At 45.7% G+C, this 15,183-nt stretch overlaps 2 protein-coding genes across 3 annotated transcripts; both read right to left on the reverse strand.

Moving 5' to 3' along the window:
- Positions 1 to 470: 470 nt before the first annotated feature.
- On the reverse strand, positions 471 to 7,279 carry LOC120678947 (two-component response regulator ORR12-like). Of its 2 annotated transcripts, XR_005676901.1 has the most exons (6): positions 6,743 to 7,279; positions 6,210 to 6,414; positions 5,775 to 5,830; positions 5,611 to 5,678; positions 5,265 to 5,538; positions 1,271 to 1,323 (listed from the first exon to the last, which is right to left on the reverse strand). XR_005676901.1 is itself a non-coding variant. In XM_039960412.1 (5 exons), the coding sequence occupies exons 1-5, from the start codon at positions 1,753 to 1,755 to the stop codon at positions 747 to 749; spliced, it is 366 nt and encodes a 121-aa protein (XP_039816346.1). In that variant the 5' UTR covers positions 1,756 to 4,129; the 3' UTR covers positions 471 to 746. The 2 variants fall into 2 exon arrangements, 1 of the variants encoding a protein (XP_039816346.1); XM_039960412.1 differs by lacking the exons at positions 5,265 to 5,538; positions 5,611 to 5,678; positions 5,775 to 5,830; positions 6,210 to 6,414; positions 6,743 to 7,279 and adding exons at positions 471 to 828; positions 922 to 992; positions 1,094 to 1,171; positions 1,668 to 4,129 and having other exon boundaries at positions 1,277 to 1,323.
- Positions 7,280 to 10,814: 3,535 nt separating this feature from the next.
- Positions 10,815 to 13,451, reverse strand: LOC120677477 (protein XRI1-like). The gene is made up of 5 exons (XM_039958632.1): positions 13,197 to 13,451; positions 12,993 to 13,102; positions 12,763 to 12,880; positions 11,918 to 12,109; positions 10,815 to 11,814 (listed from the first exon to the last, which is right to left on the reverse strand). The coding sequence occupies exons 1-5, from the start codon at positions 13,420 to 13,422 to the stop codon at positions 11,489 to 11,491; spliced, it is 972 nt and encodes a 323-aa protein (XP_039814566.1). The 5' UTR covers positions 13,423 to 13,451; the 3' UTR covers positions 10,815 to 11,488.
- Between the last annotated feature and the right edge of the window lie 1,732 nt (positions 13,452 to 15,183).

The following is a 15,183-nucleotide window of genomic DNA, read 5'->3' on the forward strand; positions in this document are numbered from 1 at the left end:
GGTTCTTGACGTGGGGTCCATGTATAGTTCTAGCCACACTATTTTGTACATAGTAGCTGCCAGTCATACTTAGTCATCTCCAACAAATTTCAATCAATTTCCACGAAATTTTATAGTGTGAGCGCGAGATTTTTAATTTTAATGTCCAACTTTAACGCGGGACCGACATTTATCTGTAGTCATAGTTTTGCACAAAGTATCCATTTTAACCCATCCCAATCCGCATTTATATAGAACCCACTCCGCCCCCACCTCATTACCTAATATAATCCATTTGAATCCATCCAAACACACTCCACATCAAAACTCAACCTATAGAACCCATTTCAACCCAAACCATTAGCAGGGTGAATGTTAACATGGCACGTAATAACCTCTTGACCACTAAACAGCTTTGCATCTTAGCATAAATCTCTTCTTAGTTTTCAAACTAGTTTGGTAGAGTAGTTTGCAATGTAAAGGCACAATCATGAAGACATAAAAAACTTAAAGTCACTTTATTAATAGTCTTATATAGAAGTTCAAACGGATCGAACACAAATAGTGACATAAAAGTGAACCATACATATGGTCACGATAGTCACATAATAGTCTTACATAAATTCAAACGGGTTGAAAGCAAATGATGATATAAAGGGGACCATATATGGTCAAATCTAAATAGCGATGGCTGCTAGATAACGAGAAATATAACCCTTTAGAAGAGTTATATTATGTCGTCTTTATTCATCGCCCTTGTCGGCTCATCAAATGTAGCTCAGAAGGCGAGGCACATCAGCAACTTTGATGGGCTTGATGATGTAGTCCTTTGCACCTCCATCAAGGCACCTTCATACAAAATGGGAACATAGAACAAACTGATTAGTTAGGTAAAAATTATGTGAAAAATTACATGAGTTGACAGTTTATCTATTTACTCACATTTTAATCCTTTCAGGGATGTCCTCAGTGCATGTAATCACCACAGGGAGATGGTTAAGCTTGGGTGATTTCTGTTTGGGAAACAAGTTTTTAATTAATTATTAGTTCATGGAGCAAAAGACTCAATATAGCATTTGATGAAATTAGAACTATTTTCCATAAAGGAACCTACCTTGACCTCAACCAGAAGATCATAACCAGTCATATCAGGCATACAGTAATCAGTGAGAATCAATAGCACATCATGTTCCTATATTCAAGTGCATATAGATAAATATTTAGTAAATAATGAAATTAACTAAAATAAGTAAGGATACCATTGTGAATAGCAATTTTATAAACTATATACATATACCATATCCAAGAAAGTCAAGGCTTCCTTAGGACCTTCCACTGCAGTCACTGCAAAGTTCGCAAGAATAATAACAAGAAATATATTAAACACGGAACGGCTTAGGCAAAGATAAAAGTATTAAAGATATGAAAATAGATCGACTTTATATATTTAAAAAATAGCCAAAATTAAAATCCATTGTAACTCAAGGTGTACCTGATTGAAACAATTGCAAACCACATCACTACACAAGAACATAAGTGCATCTATGTGGCATGGGAAGTCACTAGTACATACCATAATTCTCCATTTTGGAATAGGTATGAAACTTAGAACTAAATATACTTAGAAAACAATACATCTAAAAGATTGATTGTAGAATGCAAATGGAAATTCATATTAGTCATTTCACCTCGAATGTTAAAGCTCTTTAAAAGCCTCGATGCAACGAGACGGTCAACACAAGAGTCCTCAACCAAGAGAACATGAGGAGTGGCCATCGTACTCTTTGCTTTCAGGTCGGCCTTGCAACCTTTGGTGTAAAATGGTTTGTATTGTGTTGTTGTTGTGGAGGTGAAGCCACAATGTACCTATTTATATAGCAAGGTTTGGTTGTACTAGCTACATCCTCAATCCTCAAGATAGATAAAGAATAAATAACTTTCCGCTATATTTGATATATCAGGAATATCTTTAGGCTAAGAATTAATAACTTATGGCTATACTAACAATATCTCTAAACCTAGAATAGTGTGCCGATAGTAACAATATCCTAATGATATAGAAACAGCGAATAGTCCTAGAATGATAGCTGTTATCTGTTGCTAGACGACAAGTGAGTTTATCTGTAAGGTATAGATTATATCTGCAATGAACGTAACCCTAAGATATAGAATATATCTGCAATGAACATATCCGTAAGATATAGTTTATATCCACAATGAATGTACCCGTAAGATATGGGAATATATCTACAATGAACTTCCTCTACTTTTGACTACAATGCCTCAAGTAAGAAGCAATACATGAACGTTGTGTGGTGTATAGATGGGCTGCAGAAGCAATTGAAGGCCTTGGGCCTAGAATTCAAAGTTGAGCTGTATATTCTTGGTCTGGGTAGATCCTATAAGAATCCAGGCCTTAAGGTATGTGGTAAATTTTGGTGATTAATTAATTCAAACCATAATGTATGTTTTGAATGACAACCAATGTCTTAGATCACAATATGCCGAGGGTATATACAATAGGTGTAATACCAGATAGGAAGACAAATATCGAACACCACATAATACACATGATATTGTGGGAGCTTCCAAGGAGAAAATTCGTATAAGGTATGTAGCCCGGTATTCTAGATATGGAGAAGAGGAATTCTTAGTGAGCACTCGAGTCTTTGTAGCAAAAAGGGGAGAAAAAAACCCTTTGTAAGCTACAACATAGATTAAGGAAGAATGCCAACTCCTTTATACATGCTAAACAATCAAGTGCCTTTGCATCCTTTCTTTTAACTATGAGAATTTACTTTCTTGCAAGTTTGATTCTTGCTCTTGTCTGTGTGCTTAGTAGCTAGTTCATCAATTGCGCTCTAGCATTGCATCATCATGTGTCGGGTACCATAATTAGGGGCACCCTAATTAGGGGACTAAATCACCCCTAAAAATGCAAAACACGATTGGGCAACCGGGCCCACGACCCCGCCCTCCCGACACGCTCTATAGTCACAACGAGTCAAGGCCCACAGTCTTCCTCCGATCCGAAGGGAAAGAAGGATTACTCGACGGCCCCAACTCACTTAACGACACCAAAAGTCCTCTCCAGGACCCAAAGAGGCCCAATTCATAGCCCAGCTCTGTGGTATAGCCCGTCCGAACCCCCCTCGAACCCGCGGAGCAATCTCCGCCTCACTCGAGGCCTCCCTGCCGAGACCCTCGACAGCGCACCGCGTCTCCGCCTCGCTCGAGGGTAGTGGACCTACCCTCGGGAGAGCGAACTAACTCCGACTCGCTCGAGGCTACCCCTCGGCTGACGGAGTTAACGATCCACCGGCTCACCTACCCGCCTAACAGAGGCAATAAATGCCAACCACTCCACCGCGGAGTGGGGAGTCATGCGGCGTCAGACCACCACACCGCACAGCAGCTGTGACCGGAGTCCCGTCCGCCAACTCCGGGCACTGCTCCGCCATCCCCGGCCCTGTGGTGACACTGTGGGAACCTGCGGCGCCCTGTGCGGACGTGCCTGGCACTGCTCTCGCCACTGTGCTGCCTACTCCCCGTACTCCCTTCGTACTTTCTCTACTGCAGAACCCTCGATCGGCATGGGCGCGACCCTCGGACGTGGCCCGGGCCATGAATAGAGCAAGACCTCCGCCTGGAGGACCCTCGACGCCCTGCCACGCATGCCTGGAGGACGGTACCCTCCACAACAACCGCCACGACGCCCACAGGAGCTATCAGGACGCCGGCGCGATCATCGCAAGGCCAGGATGTTGCCCAGGACAACTGCACGCCCGGCGCCTTACTCTCCAGTGCCTCACAGTGTACCTTCTACAGTAGACATCCACTGTGCACCCCCGATTCGGAGAGAAGACGACGACTTCTGACCCCCGTACATGTACACCGCCCCTCCTTGTGTCTATAAAAGGAGGAGGCGGGCTCCTTCCTGGGGGATCGGATCTCACTTCTCATCCGATCTAACTTCCCATCCTCTAATATGACTAACTCATTTAGCTTCACTAGCTCACTCTCTCTGATATTGGCACTTGCCTCAATCATCTAGCAGAGACTTGGGAGCTTCCCTCCCACTCTTGCCTCGCTTGTACCCCCTACTACAAGCACCCCGGTGCAAGATAGTACAGTGCACTCGCACACCCCTTTGCTGGACGTACGGCCCCGCGGCCGGAACCAGAATAAATCCGTGTGTTCCTGTGTTACCTCTTGCATCAACCATCTAGGGTGAGGGATCACGCAGCATCTTCACTAGTTGGTGCCGGACCGCCGGGTCTGGACACCGACATCATGATTGTTTGACTAGCATAGAAGGAAAAGGTTGTTTCCATAAAAAAACCATAGACTAAGGTTGCTTCTTGTTCTAGTTTAAATTTGAATTAGTCCTACTTCATACCCTCTTTGGGGCATTAGATCCTTTCAACTTGTTTCATAATGTTTCAACTTGAGTTTGTCAAATGAAACAAGCACTACTACAAAATATGTCACTGCAAAGGGGTTTCACCACCAGCGATAGGTGAAAATAACTATCACCACTGTCTTATACTACAGACTGGTTGTAATAGGTGTGTTTTACTGCCAGGTCTATACACGATCTGGCAATGAAAATAAACTAGGCGGTAAAAATCCATCATTTGCACATAAATATTTATAAGTTTTTCATATGAAGTCAGATGTTAATAAACTTTATATTAAAACTTGGTTCGTGCCCGTGCGTTGCTACAAGCAACAAAAATTATATTAATTCATGTATAAAAATAATTCAATTTAGTAAAGCTTCTACAAAATTCAACTCCAGTGGTAAAATTTTTTCATCGTAATATACAGCATGTGTAACATGACGTTGATCTTAGCTACATGCTATTTTAAGGCTAATTGAGACTCGAAAGAAGTGTTCCAATGCAACGAGTGAATAAAAATAAACCCAAAACAGTATTCTGCACATCTAAAAATTATTACACTCGATGAAATTAAAATATCCATCATTGGAAGGACACACTAAGTTCACAAGCTTACAGCAAGCAAAACAATTCTTGTTTACAGTGCTTAATTCATTTACACTTATAGCAACCTTGATGCATTGTGTTTTAGATGAATTATTGCTTAAAGGCCCCAATATCAGTGACTAAAGAAAAGCCATAGTGACCTTACTGGCCCAAGATTAGAATCGCCAAACTGACGAGCCAAACCCGAATCAATATACGATAACTAAAGAGCAAGTACCCTCACACTGTCACAACCAGAAACCCAAAGACAAGTTCAGAGCAGAAGAGACACAATACCCCCATTCTATTTCCCTGCCCTCCGACAAGAGCATCACCAAGAGCATCATCGGTTTTCCTCCCATCTAGAGGATCTGCCACTCCTCTTCTCCTGCTTCGCCAGAGCCATCAAGGTCGTCGTCGTTGGCCATGCTACTGCCAGAACAACCCAGCCAACCATCTTGGTTATAAATCTGTTTCGATGGCTCGATTGACTGCACAACAGTAAAAAGTGGCGCTCCACTGGCCTTCTCTACCAACTCAGAGGCCCGAGAACAGAAGTCATCAAAGTCATCTACATAAACATGTAATCAGATTAGAGAAACTCAAACATAGCCTAACAAGCGTCTGAAGAACAAAAGTTTACCTTTGTCACAGTAAAAACCAATAGCCAGGGATGCCTCTATTTGGTCTAGAGCCAAATCTCAGTCAACACTGCACAAAGTGCAGGCAAATGAATTAGGCGTCACTTGGGAATACAAAGGAGGGAGCAGTTCCATTCATCAGACTTCATGGACAAAGTGCACCTACCTGCAGCGGTACGAGGAAGTGTCTGCCTCTAAATTATCCGGTGCAATGTTAACTGCCTGACAAGTAGAGAGCATTCCACTATTACTATGACTGTTATAGCCAAAAAAAAAAGCATGCCTTCTGGTCAATGCATTGGTCCATTATGTATGTATTTTTTTGGAGTGATGAAAAATGGTGCTCCAAGCAAGCATAACAATGCAGAAATAGGAGTATAATAGTAGGTTAACTTCATGGGATGCAGTTTTACCATCTGAACTTCATGGGATACAATGCTACATAATCTACATAGTAAAGGACAATGCTGCTTAATGTTACCCCAAATATTATTTAGCAAATGTAGCATGCAGTACAAGCATAACCATGTGTTAGTGTAGGGCATAAGTTAACTTGCCAAAAAAAATATTTGTGTTGATGATTATTTTATTTTCTCCTTACCTGCCTTCCCATGACCAGGATGACTATGCGTTATGCTGGGTCTTCAAGAAGAACACCATCTGCATGTGCATCATGACGCTGCTGGAGGGCGCCTGTCACCTGCTCACCAGCGGCAGCATCGAGTACCAGACACCCGAGGAGAGGAGACCACCTCGTGTGTGGCCCTGGCCAGCTGAGAACGAAGCCTTTGATTTGCTCAAAGATGCTGCAGCCGAGAAAATTCTATTAATAACTATCTTTTGTTTCTTTTTCCTCTGATAGAGATGCTACTGCTGGCTAGCTGTTAATAACCACCGCGATCGAGTCTACAAGGTGCAAGTGCAAGATCATATCGCCGTGTGCAGGCATGAGCAGCGGCGGCAGGACGGCGTGCCGGTGGCAGGAATCGGACAGCGCCGTGAGCAGGCGTGAGAAGGCGACGGCGGCGCGACGTACGACCGAAGGGCGACGGTGATGACCGTGGTGGGCGGATGGAGCAGGCCAGCTGCGACCGCGGAGGGGCAGAAGCAAGCGGATGGGGCGGGCCACCGTACCTTGAGAAACAGAGTAGATGCAAATGCCAGGTGGTCGCGATGGCGACGGAATCACGACGGAATCCCCGCCGCTGCCGCTGCTCCGCCCCCATCGTGGCTGCTGCTCTGCTCCGCCCCGCTGCCGCGCGCAGGCCGCTCGCACCGGCCGCCCGCGCCCACTTGGCCACCCGCGCCTCGCCGCGCGCAGGCCGCTCGCGCCGGCCGCCCGTGCCTCGCCGCCACCAGCGCCGGGGGAGGGAGGGAGGGGCCGTCCTGCGTGCTGCCCAGCGCCCTCGCCCTTGGATCCGGCCTCCCCTAGCCGAGCCTCGACCGCGCTCCCGGATCCACCCGCGAGGCCCGGCCGGTGATTGGGGCGCTCCCGGCCTCCGCGCCCATCGCCGTGGCCACGCGGGAGGCTTCACCGCCGGCCAGCCGAGCGCTGCGGTCGAGAGGAGAACGCGGTCGGCCTCCGCGCGCGCCGCTGGAGAGGCCGGTGCGGGGATGGCCGGAGAGAGAGGGGCGGAGAGATGGGAGAGGGAGAGAGAGAGCGCGACGTGGGAGCCGGGTTGACCAAACCAGTGGGAACCGGTCCAACCGGTCCGGCCCGATTCTGGTTTGCACCGGTAACAAATCGGCCCAAATTCAAAATTTAAATTTAAATTCAAAAAAATGAAAACTCTCAAAAAATTCTTAAAAATACTTCAAGGTGCGACAAATCTAATGGTGTCAAATTTTCTCAAAAATTCGTTCATTTAGTATAGTTTGCGGGGATTTGAAGTTAAACAAAAAAAAGCGTGCATACAAAAGTATATAAATACAATGTAAAAGTAGTACAAAAAAGGATTGGAGGGTTCATTTAGACTAAAACATGTTATACAAACATTCATTTAGTATACTTTGCGAGCATTTGAATTTAAACAAAAAAAGAAAAAAAATTGAATTTGGCCAGTTACCGGTCAAACCGGCCGGAATACCGGTATACCGGTACGAACCGGTTGTACTGCGAAATTTGAATTCCACCGGTACCGACTGGTTTCCGGCCAAACCGGACCGGTATACCGGTACCGGACCGCACCGGTTTGGCCGGACCGGTCGGTAAGTAAAACCCTGCGTGGGAGGGGAGGAGAGAGGGGCGGAGGGGATGGGAGAGGAAGGACGGGCCAGCGGTGATCCGTAATTTACTCGCGGCCGAGATTCGCGAGCGGCAAGACGAATGGATGATCCTAAGGCGCGTGTGCAATTTGTTCGTCTGGTCGCGTGATCAGACGCTCGATATCGAGCCTTGGCTGAACCAAAACGCTGGTCGCACCAAGCCGGCGTCCCTCTTACATAATTTTTAGGAGTAGAGATAGAGATTATAGAACTCAGCGAAGTTTAAAACTTTGTAGTTGATAATATTTTCATTTAGAATTACACTATACCCAAGTATTCAATATAAACTATTGGACCTATCAATATATAATTGTCGTGCTTGATGAGATCTAAAACTTTGCGCTTAAAAATATTTTTATTTAAAATTGTTTTGGTGCCCAAAATTTAATATAAATTTAAATAAGTTAATATAAAAGGACAATATCCATTCACTAGTCATAAGTTACTGTAGTGGTTGCGAAAATGAATCCCCTTGGATGCACACTTGGAAGGTTCAAAGCAAGCATTGGAGTTCTTGGAAATGGTATATCAATAGTTGATATGATTGCTATTGACAAAAAATATACTTACTTATTTAGGTTAATTTGATTGCTAACTAAATATTTGTTCGACATGCACTTGAATATAGGAACATGATGTGCAGTTGATTCTGACAGATTACTGTATGCTTGATATGACTGGTTATGACCTTCTAGTTGAGGTGAAGGTAGGTTCCTTTGATGAAAAATAGTTCTACTTTCACCAAATGTTATGTTGAATGTTTCTGTGTACTAATATTTAAAAATAAATAATTCATAATATTGTTATTTTTCTACCAACCTCAGTTTCTGTTTAATTAGCAACTTTGACCAAGGCACGGAGACCAAGACAGTCACTTGGTTTGAGGGAAATGACGAAAATACCCTTGAGTAAAAAGTTGCACTTACCGTGAAATTTCTAGAACAACCCTGACCTGTAGTTTTGGCGCGAGTACTGTGCTACACCGAATTCAAAACGACGGGCGGGACGCTCTAAACTTAACAAATCAGGCGCAGGCTTCCGGAGTCTGAGGCCGCTCCAACTGAAAGCCATCTTGCTCACCACTTGTCATAGTAAGGGTAAAATTGGAAAAATAATCCTCGGGAAGCGCGCAATGCCAAGTATTTAGAAAAAGAAAAAGTGGTCAAAGTTGAGAAGTATTACGAAACGGAGGTTGGTATATAGAAATCACCCAAGATTAATCATATCCCTGTGGTGATTACATGCACCGAGGATGACCCTGAAAGAATAAAAAAGTGAGTAAATAGAAAAATTGTCTGTTACATAATTTTTACCTAAGTATTCAATTTTATTTAGATCCCTGTTTTGTATTAAGGTGCCTTGATGGAGGTGCAAAGGACTATATCATCAAGCCTATCAAAGTTGCTAATGTGCCTCACCTTCTGAGCTACATTTGATGAGTCAAGAAGGGCTATGAATAAAGATGAAATAATATAACTCTTTTCTAGGGTTATATTTCTCATTATCTAGTTATCGTTATTTGAATATGACCATGTATTCTTTATGTCATCGTTTATTTCCAATCCATTTGAACTTATAAAAGACTGTTGTGACCGTCATAATTTAGACATGACCATGTATGGTCCTCTTTTATACCATCATCTGTGTGTGGTCTATTCAAACTTCTATATAAGACTATTGTGTGACTTCATAGTGTTTTGTGTCTTCATGATCATGCCTTTGCATTACAAACTAGTTAGAGAACTCAGAATAACATCATACTAAGATTCAATGTCGTTTTAGCAGTATAGTGATTATAACCTATCATGTTACACATAGTAAATATGTTGTTCTCTTATTAATTTTACCACTTCATTATTACTTGCAGTGGATGATATAGGCTCATATTTTATTCAAGATCTCCCTACTCACATTTGTCTACTCCAGTTCATCCCCCTCCAAAATCTGCCATGAAAAATTGCAGCAAGAACCATTTAGAATCACTCGTTATTGCTGGGACATATGGCACTATAGATACAGGCAAGATGTCGGTGTAGAGCCAAGAGATTAGTGTAAGCACTAGAGTGTGGGCACTTTTTGGACGTTTCGAAAAACGGTTAATTCGGTCCCAGGTTTTGGCCTCCCACTCCTTTTTAGCTAAAAATATTTAAATTAACTAGCCGGGCCGGGCTTGAACTAGGCTAAAAAAATTTCCGGTCAGGTTTCCTTTGACCAAGCCCTACTCTACAGCGCGCATGGACCACACCTGACTCTACAGCTAGTGCATATGGATGGGCTCCCAGTGGGCTCAAGCTAAGCCCGTGGATATGACCTAAAATGTTCAGATCTATGAAGCATTCATTGTGCTCCTGTAGGTTGCCTCCCTTGCTTATCTTAACCGTCCTAATTCATCACCCTCTTAGATGAACACCAGTTTCTTCCAAAAACAGTAACATAACAAATTTCTATCCACTAGTATATAGTAATAACACGGGATGCAGTTTCTAGCACAAACTTTGTCCCATGGTACAATGACATCACTTTGTTCCTAACACTTGGGCCCAGTCACAAACAGCCCCACGTGTCAGTGAAATGGTTCCCCTGCATTAACTGCAAAGAAACCATTTTACGAAGGAACGTTTTTGGCACGGAGCGGTGCAGAATAAAATGGCTAGACATGGGCGTATGACTTGGATCCTCTTCCAAGTCACCTACCTTTGTGACTGTTGTAGATGCTACAGTGGCGTGGCTCAACTGGTGTGCATGGGTGCTATCTATTGCAGTTGCTCAATTGGCTGATAACGTAGATACGAGGCACATGCACCACAAGTCCACAAATCGGCTGCGCGACAAGCTGGAACAAGTGGCGAGGGAGTCTGATTGATGAGAACAAATGAGCCCCTGCACTGCAGCAAGAAGGGACAAATGCCATGCCATCACACCCGGGGAATGCCAAGCCAAGTTGTTCTGGAGCTGGAGGCAGACCTCTTAGTTTCGATTTATAACGATGAGCCTCTTGAACACAAATAATGGAAGAAAAATTAGAAGTACATTGCGCCGCCCTGGTTCAAGTCGGCAATTTACCTCGCTCCTCTCTGTCTGGAAGCAGCTGCAGCCTGCAGAGTGGTATCCAGAGTATGAGGACTATCAACCGGACAGCTACTGCAAAGGAGCTCCTGAATCCTGACGTCCTGGGCTCCTCGGATTCGCCCAACTTGTACTGAGCTCGTATCTGCACGGCCGTAACTTGCACGGGTGCGTTAGCTTCCAAGTGTTTAAGCATCAGTAGCAGCAACCCGTACAAATGTTACGGCGCACGGTTCCTGAGGACGGGCCTCAACCAGCACAATTGTTACGGCACACGGTTTCTCAGTACGAGCCTCTTGTCCGGGGATACAGTACAACAACAGCCCGACCGTGTTTCTGAATCGTGGTTGAAGCTCCTCAACAAGGTTTCACGGCAATCTTCTCTGCTCCTCTTGGCATGAATCCAACAAGGTTTCAGATTCATCCTCGTTCACTGTGATTTGGGCAGCATGCATCCTCACTAAACCTCAGTTTCCTTTTTACAATTTCGCAGTACAATCAGCCACAAATTTACAGCAGATATGCTTGTACTATTGCAATACAAACCATTCATCCTCTTGTCCTTACGATGGTGATCGTGCCCCTCCCCGCAGTGCGGAGCCTGGTGAAGCCGGCCACCGTCTTGCCCGACGGCGCGGGCCGGTTGCCCGCCGCCACGCGCGGGGCGCACGCGAACTCCCCCACGGGATGCCGGACGGGGCGGGCCGGCGGCGTGAGGATCCACTCGTTGATGTCGGCGAGCGTCACGCTGCCGTCCGCGCCGCCGGGCTTCACCACGGTGAACGGGCGCGCCACTGCCCCGGCACCGGTGCCGGCGGCGGAGGACGGCGCCCTCCTGCTCTTCTTGCCGCAGCTTCCGTCACCCTCCTCTTTCTCTGCGTGCAGAGATGAGAATTTCGCACGGAGAGCGGTGAAAAAATTGTTACTTGTTACTGCGGTTAAGTGTGACTGTGTGAGACAGGGTCGGCATGGCCGCACCTTCCCGTGCCGGGCGCTTAGACGAGCAGTTGGCGCGGGTCGCCTGGCGCTGGGCGACACCGGTGTCACTGGCCCATGGGTCCACGTTGCAGTGAGACGAGGAGGAACTGGGAGGCTCTGCTTGTGGCTGTGTCAGAGCCTTCTCCTCCGGGCATGTCGGCAGAATTGGGTTCAGAGCGAAATGATCATCATCTGCGGGAACAGAATACTGTTAGTACAAAAGGAACACAAAACGAGCCCAGGCCTTGTTTAGATGCACTCAAAATTTTAAAATTTTACAAAATTCCGCATCACATCGAATCTTTGAACGCATGCATAAAGTATTAAATATAGCTAAACAAAATAACTAATTATACAGTTTGACTATAATTTGCGAGACGGATCTTTTGAGTCTAGTTAATCCATGTCGGAAAAATAATTACCAAATACAAACGAAAGTGCTACAATATTTTACACCCAAAACTTTTCGCATCTAAACAAGACTCAAATTTGATGCAAATTACAAAAGGCAGCGAGATCAAGGAGATCATAATCTCACTGAATTAAAAAAACCAAATGTTTTCCTGAAGCAATTGTTCCTTCTCTCAAATCAGGCGCATGATGCAGAAATGATGGGTCAGGACAGACAGCAATGTGCTGCTAATCTCGAGTGGGCCCGGGCATGAATTTCACAAGCACCGTGGTTATTTAATGGAGTAATCATCGAAGCCTGTCCTAGTTGTTTGGAATCGTACCACAATCATGAAATAAATGAAAATGTATGGTACCAAAGTCCTTGGGGACAGTAAAAATAAAAAAGAACAGGAAGTGTGTAAACAAAGCCAAACCACTTCAGAAGTTCAGACCTGAGAGCAAACCAGCTTCTGAATCCCTACATTGGGAAGAGACAGCGCTCGCCTCCTTCAGAGGGCTGCCGGAAGTGAAGCCCACGGCGAGTTCCACCTCGTCCGAGCCCCATAAGCTCTGGCGAAACAGCAAGAGTTCGCTGAGAAAAGCAGGCACGCAGCATAATCCGACCACAAGAGTTGCATTGCACGTGAATCCTCGTTAATGGAGGTGAAGCTTCCACTCTCACCTGGAGTAGCTCGTCCAGCTCCCCGTCCCCGGGCATCGCCGTCGCATCCTGCGGCGTCGGCAAGGCGGCGACTGCCGCCGTTGACGCCTCCGACACCGGGGACTCCATGCCTAGCACACATGCCAGACAGCGAACGAGTTAGCGCCATGGACAAACCAGCGCTGCAGGGAACGGAAACGAAAACGAAAAGCGAGACCGGCTTACATTTGGGGACGACGAGCTCCTCAAGCTCGCGCTCGCAGGTACCAAGATCGCCGGTGCCAGCTCCCCATGCTCCTAGACCGAAGTAGCTGAGCTGCGGATCCCATCCAAGGAGGAAGCCGCTGCTGCTGGTGGTCTCGCCCAAGCTGCATGCCATGGCGTCCAAAGGCCACCAAGCCTGCCTCCCGGCGTGCAGGGCGCTTTCCTGGACTGTCTGGCCTGCTTCCATGGGGAAGAGAAACTGGGAGTCCGAGGCTGAAGGCGTGCAGGTTTGGTTAGGAGAGGCCTGCCATGCGTGCTTAAATAGCAGGGCTTTCGGGAGGCCTAAAGGCGAAAGGTTGTCTCTGCGCGCACTGCAGGACGCCAGTACGGCATGTCGATCGGGAGCGAGCACGGCTAGTCGGGGACGAGAGGAAAAGAAGGCATGGAAATCTTGCAAAGGGCAAAGGGGGCAGCGAGCCAACGAAAGTGGCTTTTGTTTGCTATGACTCTTCGACCTTTCACAGCTTCACTCTTTGTTGTGCGTCTCATTCCTCGTCCACCTTTTTTCACTTCTTGATGTTATATCTTTTTTTTTAAGAAATTGATGTTATATTGAATGTGGGTAGAACACAGTTGCAAACTTGCAACTGTTGGTCAATGAAAGGATCGAGGCCCAAGAAGGGGGTTGAATTGAGACTTTTTTCAAATTTTTATCGAGTCCTTAACCTAGACTAGTATTGACCAATCTACAAGTTTGATTCTATCAACTAGAGCACACTAGCATCATTAAACTAGGTAGGATAACATACTAGCATGTTCATCATCCTTAAGAAAGATCACAATAACTAATATGCAACCTAGTCAAGAGATCAAACTAGCAAGTAGAAAAATTAGGCAAGGAGCATCCAAGCAAGTACAAGAACGAGCTCTAGAGATATGAAATGCTAGCAAAGTAAATGAGAGAGACACGGGACAACCGAATTTTGTCCCGTGGTATCGATGAGTTGACGCTCCCCCCTAATCCACATTGGAGCACCCACTAAGGGTATCGCTCCCTTGCATCACCAAGAAGCAAGTCTTCACTAAGAATGCTCTTTCTCCATCTCCGGAATGGCGAGCTTCACACCATGTACAATTTCCTTCACTTGGGGCTCCCACAATCACCAAGAGCTCACCAAGAATCACCCGATCACCAAGATCATCTAGGTGCCATCAAACACCAAGAGTAACAAGCTCTCAAGGCTTCACTTGACCCTCACTGAGATGGCCCTAAGCACTAGCACACTTGCTACTCAAGGAATGATTGAATTCTTCTTGTTTGAATCACTTGTAAGCACTAAATCTTTATTCAATGGCTCCAAACACTTCTCTTCTCTTCTCTAGGGTGGCCTCAGGTATTCAATGCATCAAAGGCATCATAAATGACCCAGGGGTCGACTTATATAGAGTGGAGAGGCACCCCTAGCCATTGGGAACAAACTGCCCAGAAAGTCGTAGGCACCGGTTAGACCGCAGCCCTGTCACCGGTGTAACCGGTCACTCTAAATCCAAATAGTAGCCATTGACAATATGAGAGTGGCATTCTGACAGAAATGCACCGGTGCTTGCTCCTTTGAGGCACCGGTGTAACCGGTGCTGAAGAGTATTTGAAGTTGCAGCCATCAAAGCCTCTAATCATTAGTACTGTGCATGCACCAGTGCTTCCATTTCATGCCACCGGTGCAACCGGTGCTGAAGGATACTTCTCATGCCCAAATACATGCTCTCTGAAGGATGCCACGGTGAATAGACCGGTGCTCATTTGTTGTACACCGGTGTAACCGGTGATACTAAGATTTTTCCCCTTCGATCCTTGCTGCAGAGTCCGATTAGACCGGAGGTAAGGCACCGGTGCAACCGGTTGCCTTCGGATGCACTGGTGCTCCATCACCGGTTTAACCGGTGATACTGTCTTTTTCTGATTTGAGCTGAGTTGATTTGAAATTGATTCTTTCTTCGAGATTTTGTT

Source organism: Panicum virgatum, chromosome 6N (assembly GCF_016808335.1).
Source record: "Panicum virgatum strain AP13 chromosome 6N, P.virgatum_v5, whole genome shotgun sequence".
Lineage (NCBI taxonomy): Eukaryota > Viridiplantae > Streptophyta > Magnoliopsida > Poales > Poaceae > Panicum > Panicum virgatum.

Excerpts from the sequence above, each read along its gene's own strand:
- LOC120678947 (XM_039960412.1), bottom strand. The coding sequence starts at position 1,755 with ATGGCCACTCCTCATGTTCTCTTGGTTGAGGACTCTTGTGTTGACCGT. Across the intron at positions 1,324-1,667 it reads AAAGAGCTTTAACATTCGAG|TGACTGCAGTGGAAGGTCCT; the intron begins GTGAAATGACTA and ends CGAACTTTGCAG. Across the intron at positions 1,172-1,276 it reads CCTTGACTTTCTTGGATATG|GAACATGATGTGCTATTGAT; the intron begins GTATATGTATAT and ends ACTTGAATATAG.
- LOC120677477 (XM_039958632.1), bottom strand. The coding sequence starts at position 13,422 with ATGGAAGCAGGCCAGACAGTCCAGGAAAGCGCCCTGCACGCCGGGAGG. Across the intron at positions 12,881-12,992 it reads AGCTGGACGAGCTACTCCAG|AGCTTATGGGGCTCGGACGA; the intron begins GTGAGAGTGGAA and ends CTGTTTCGCCAG. Across the intron at positions 11,815-11,917 it reads TAAGCGCCCGGCACGGGAAG|AGAAAGAGGAGGGTGACGGA; the intron begins GTGCGGCCATGC and ends CTCTGCACGCAG.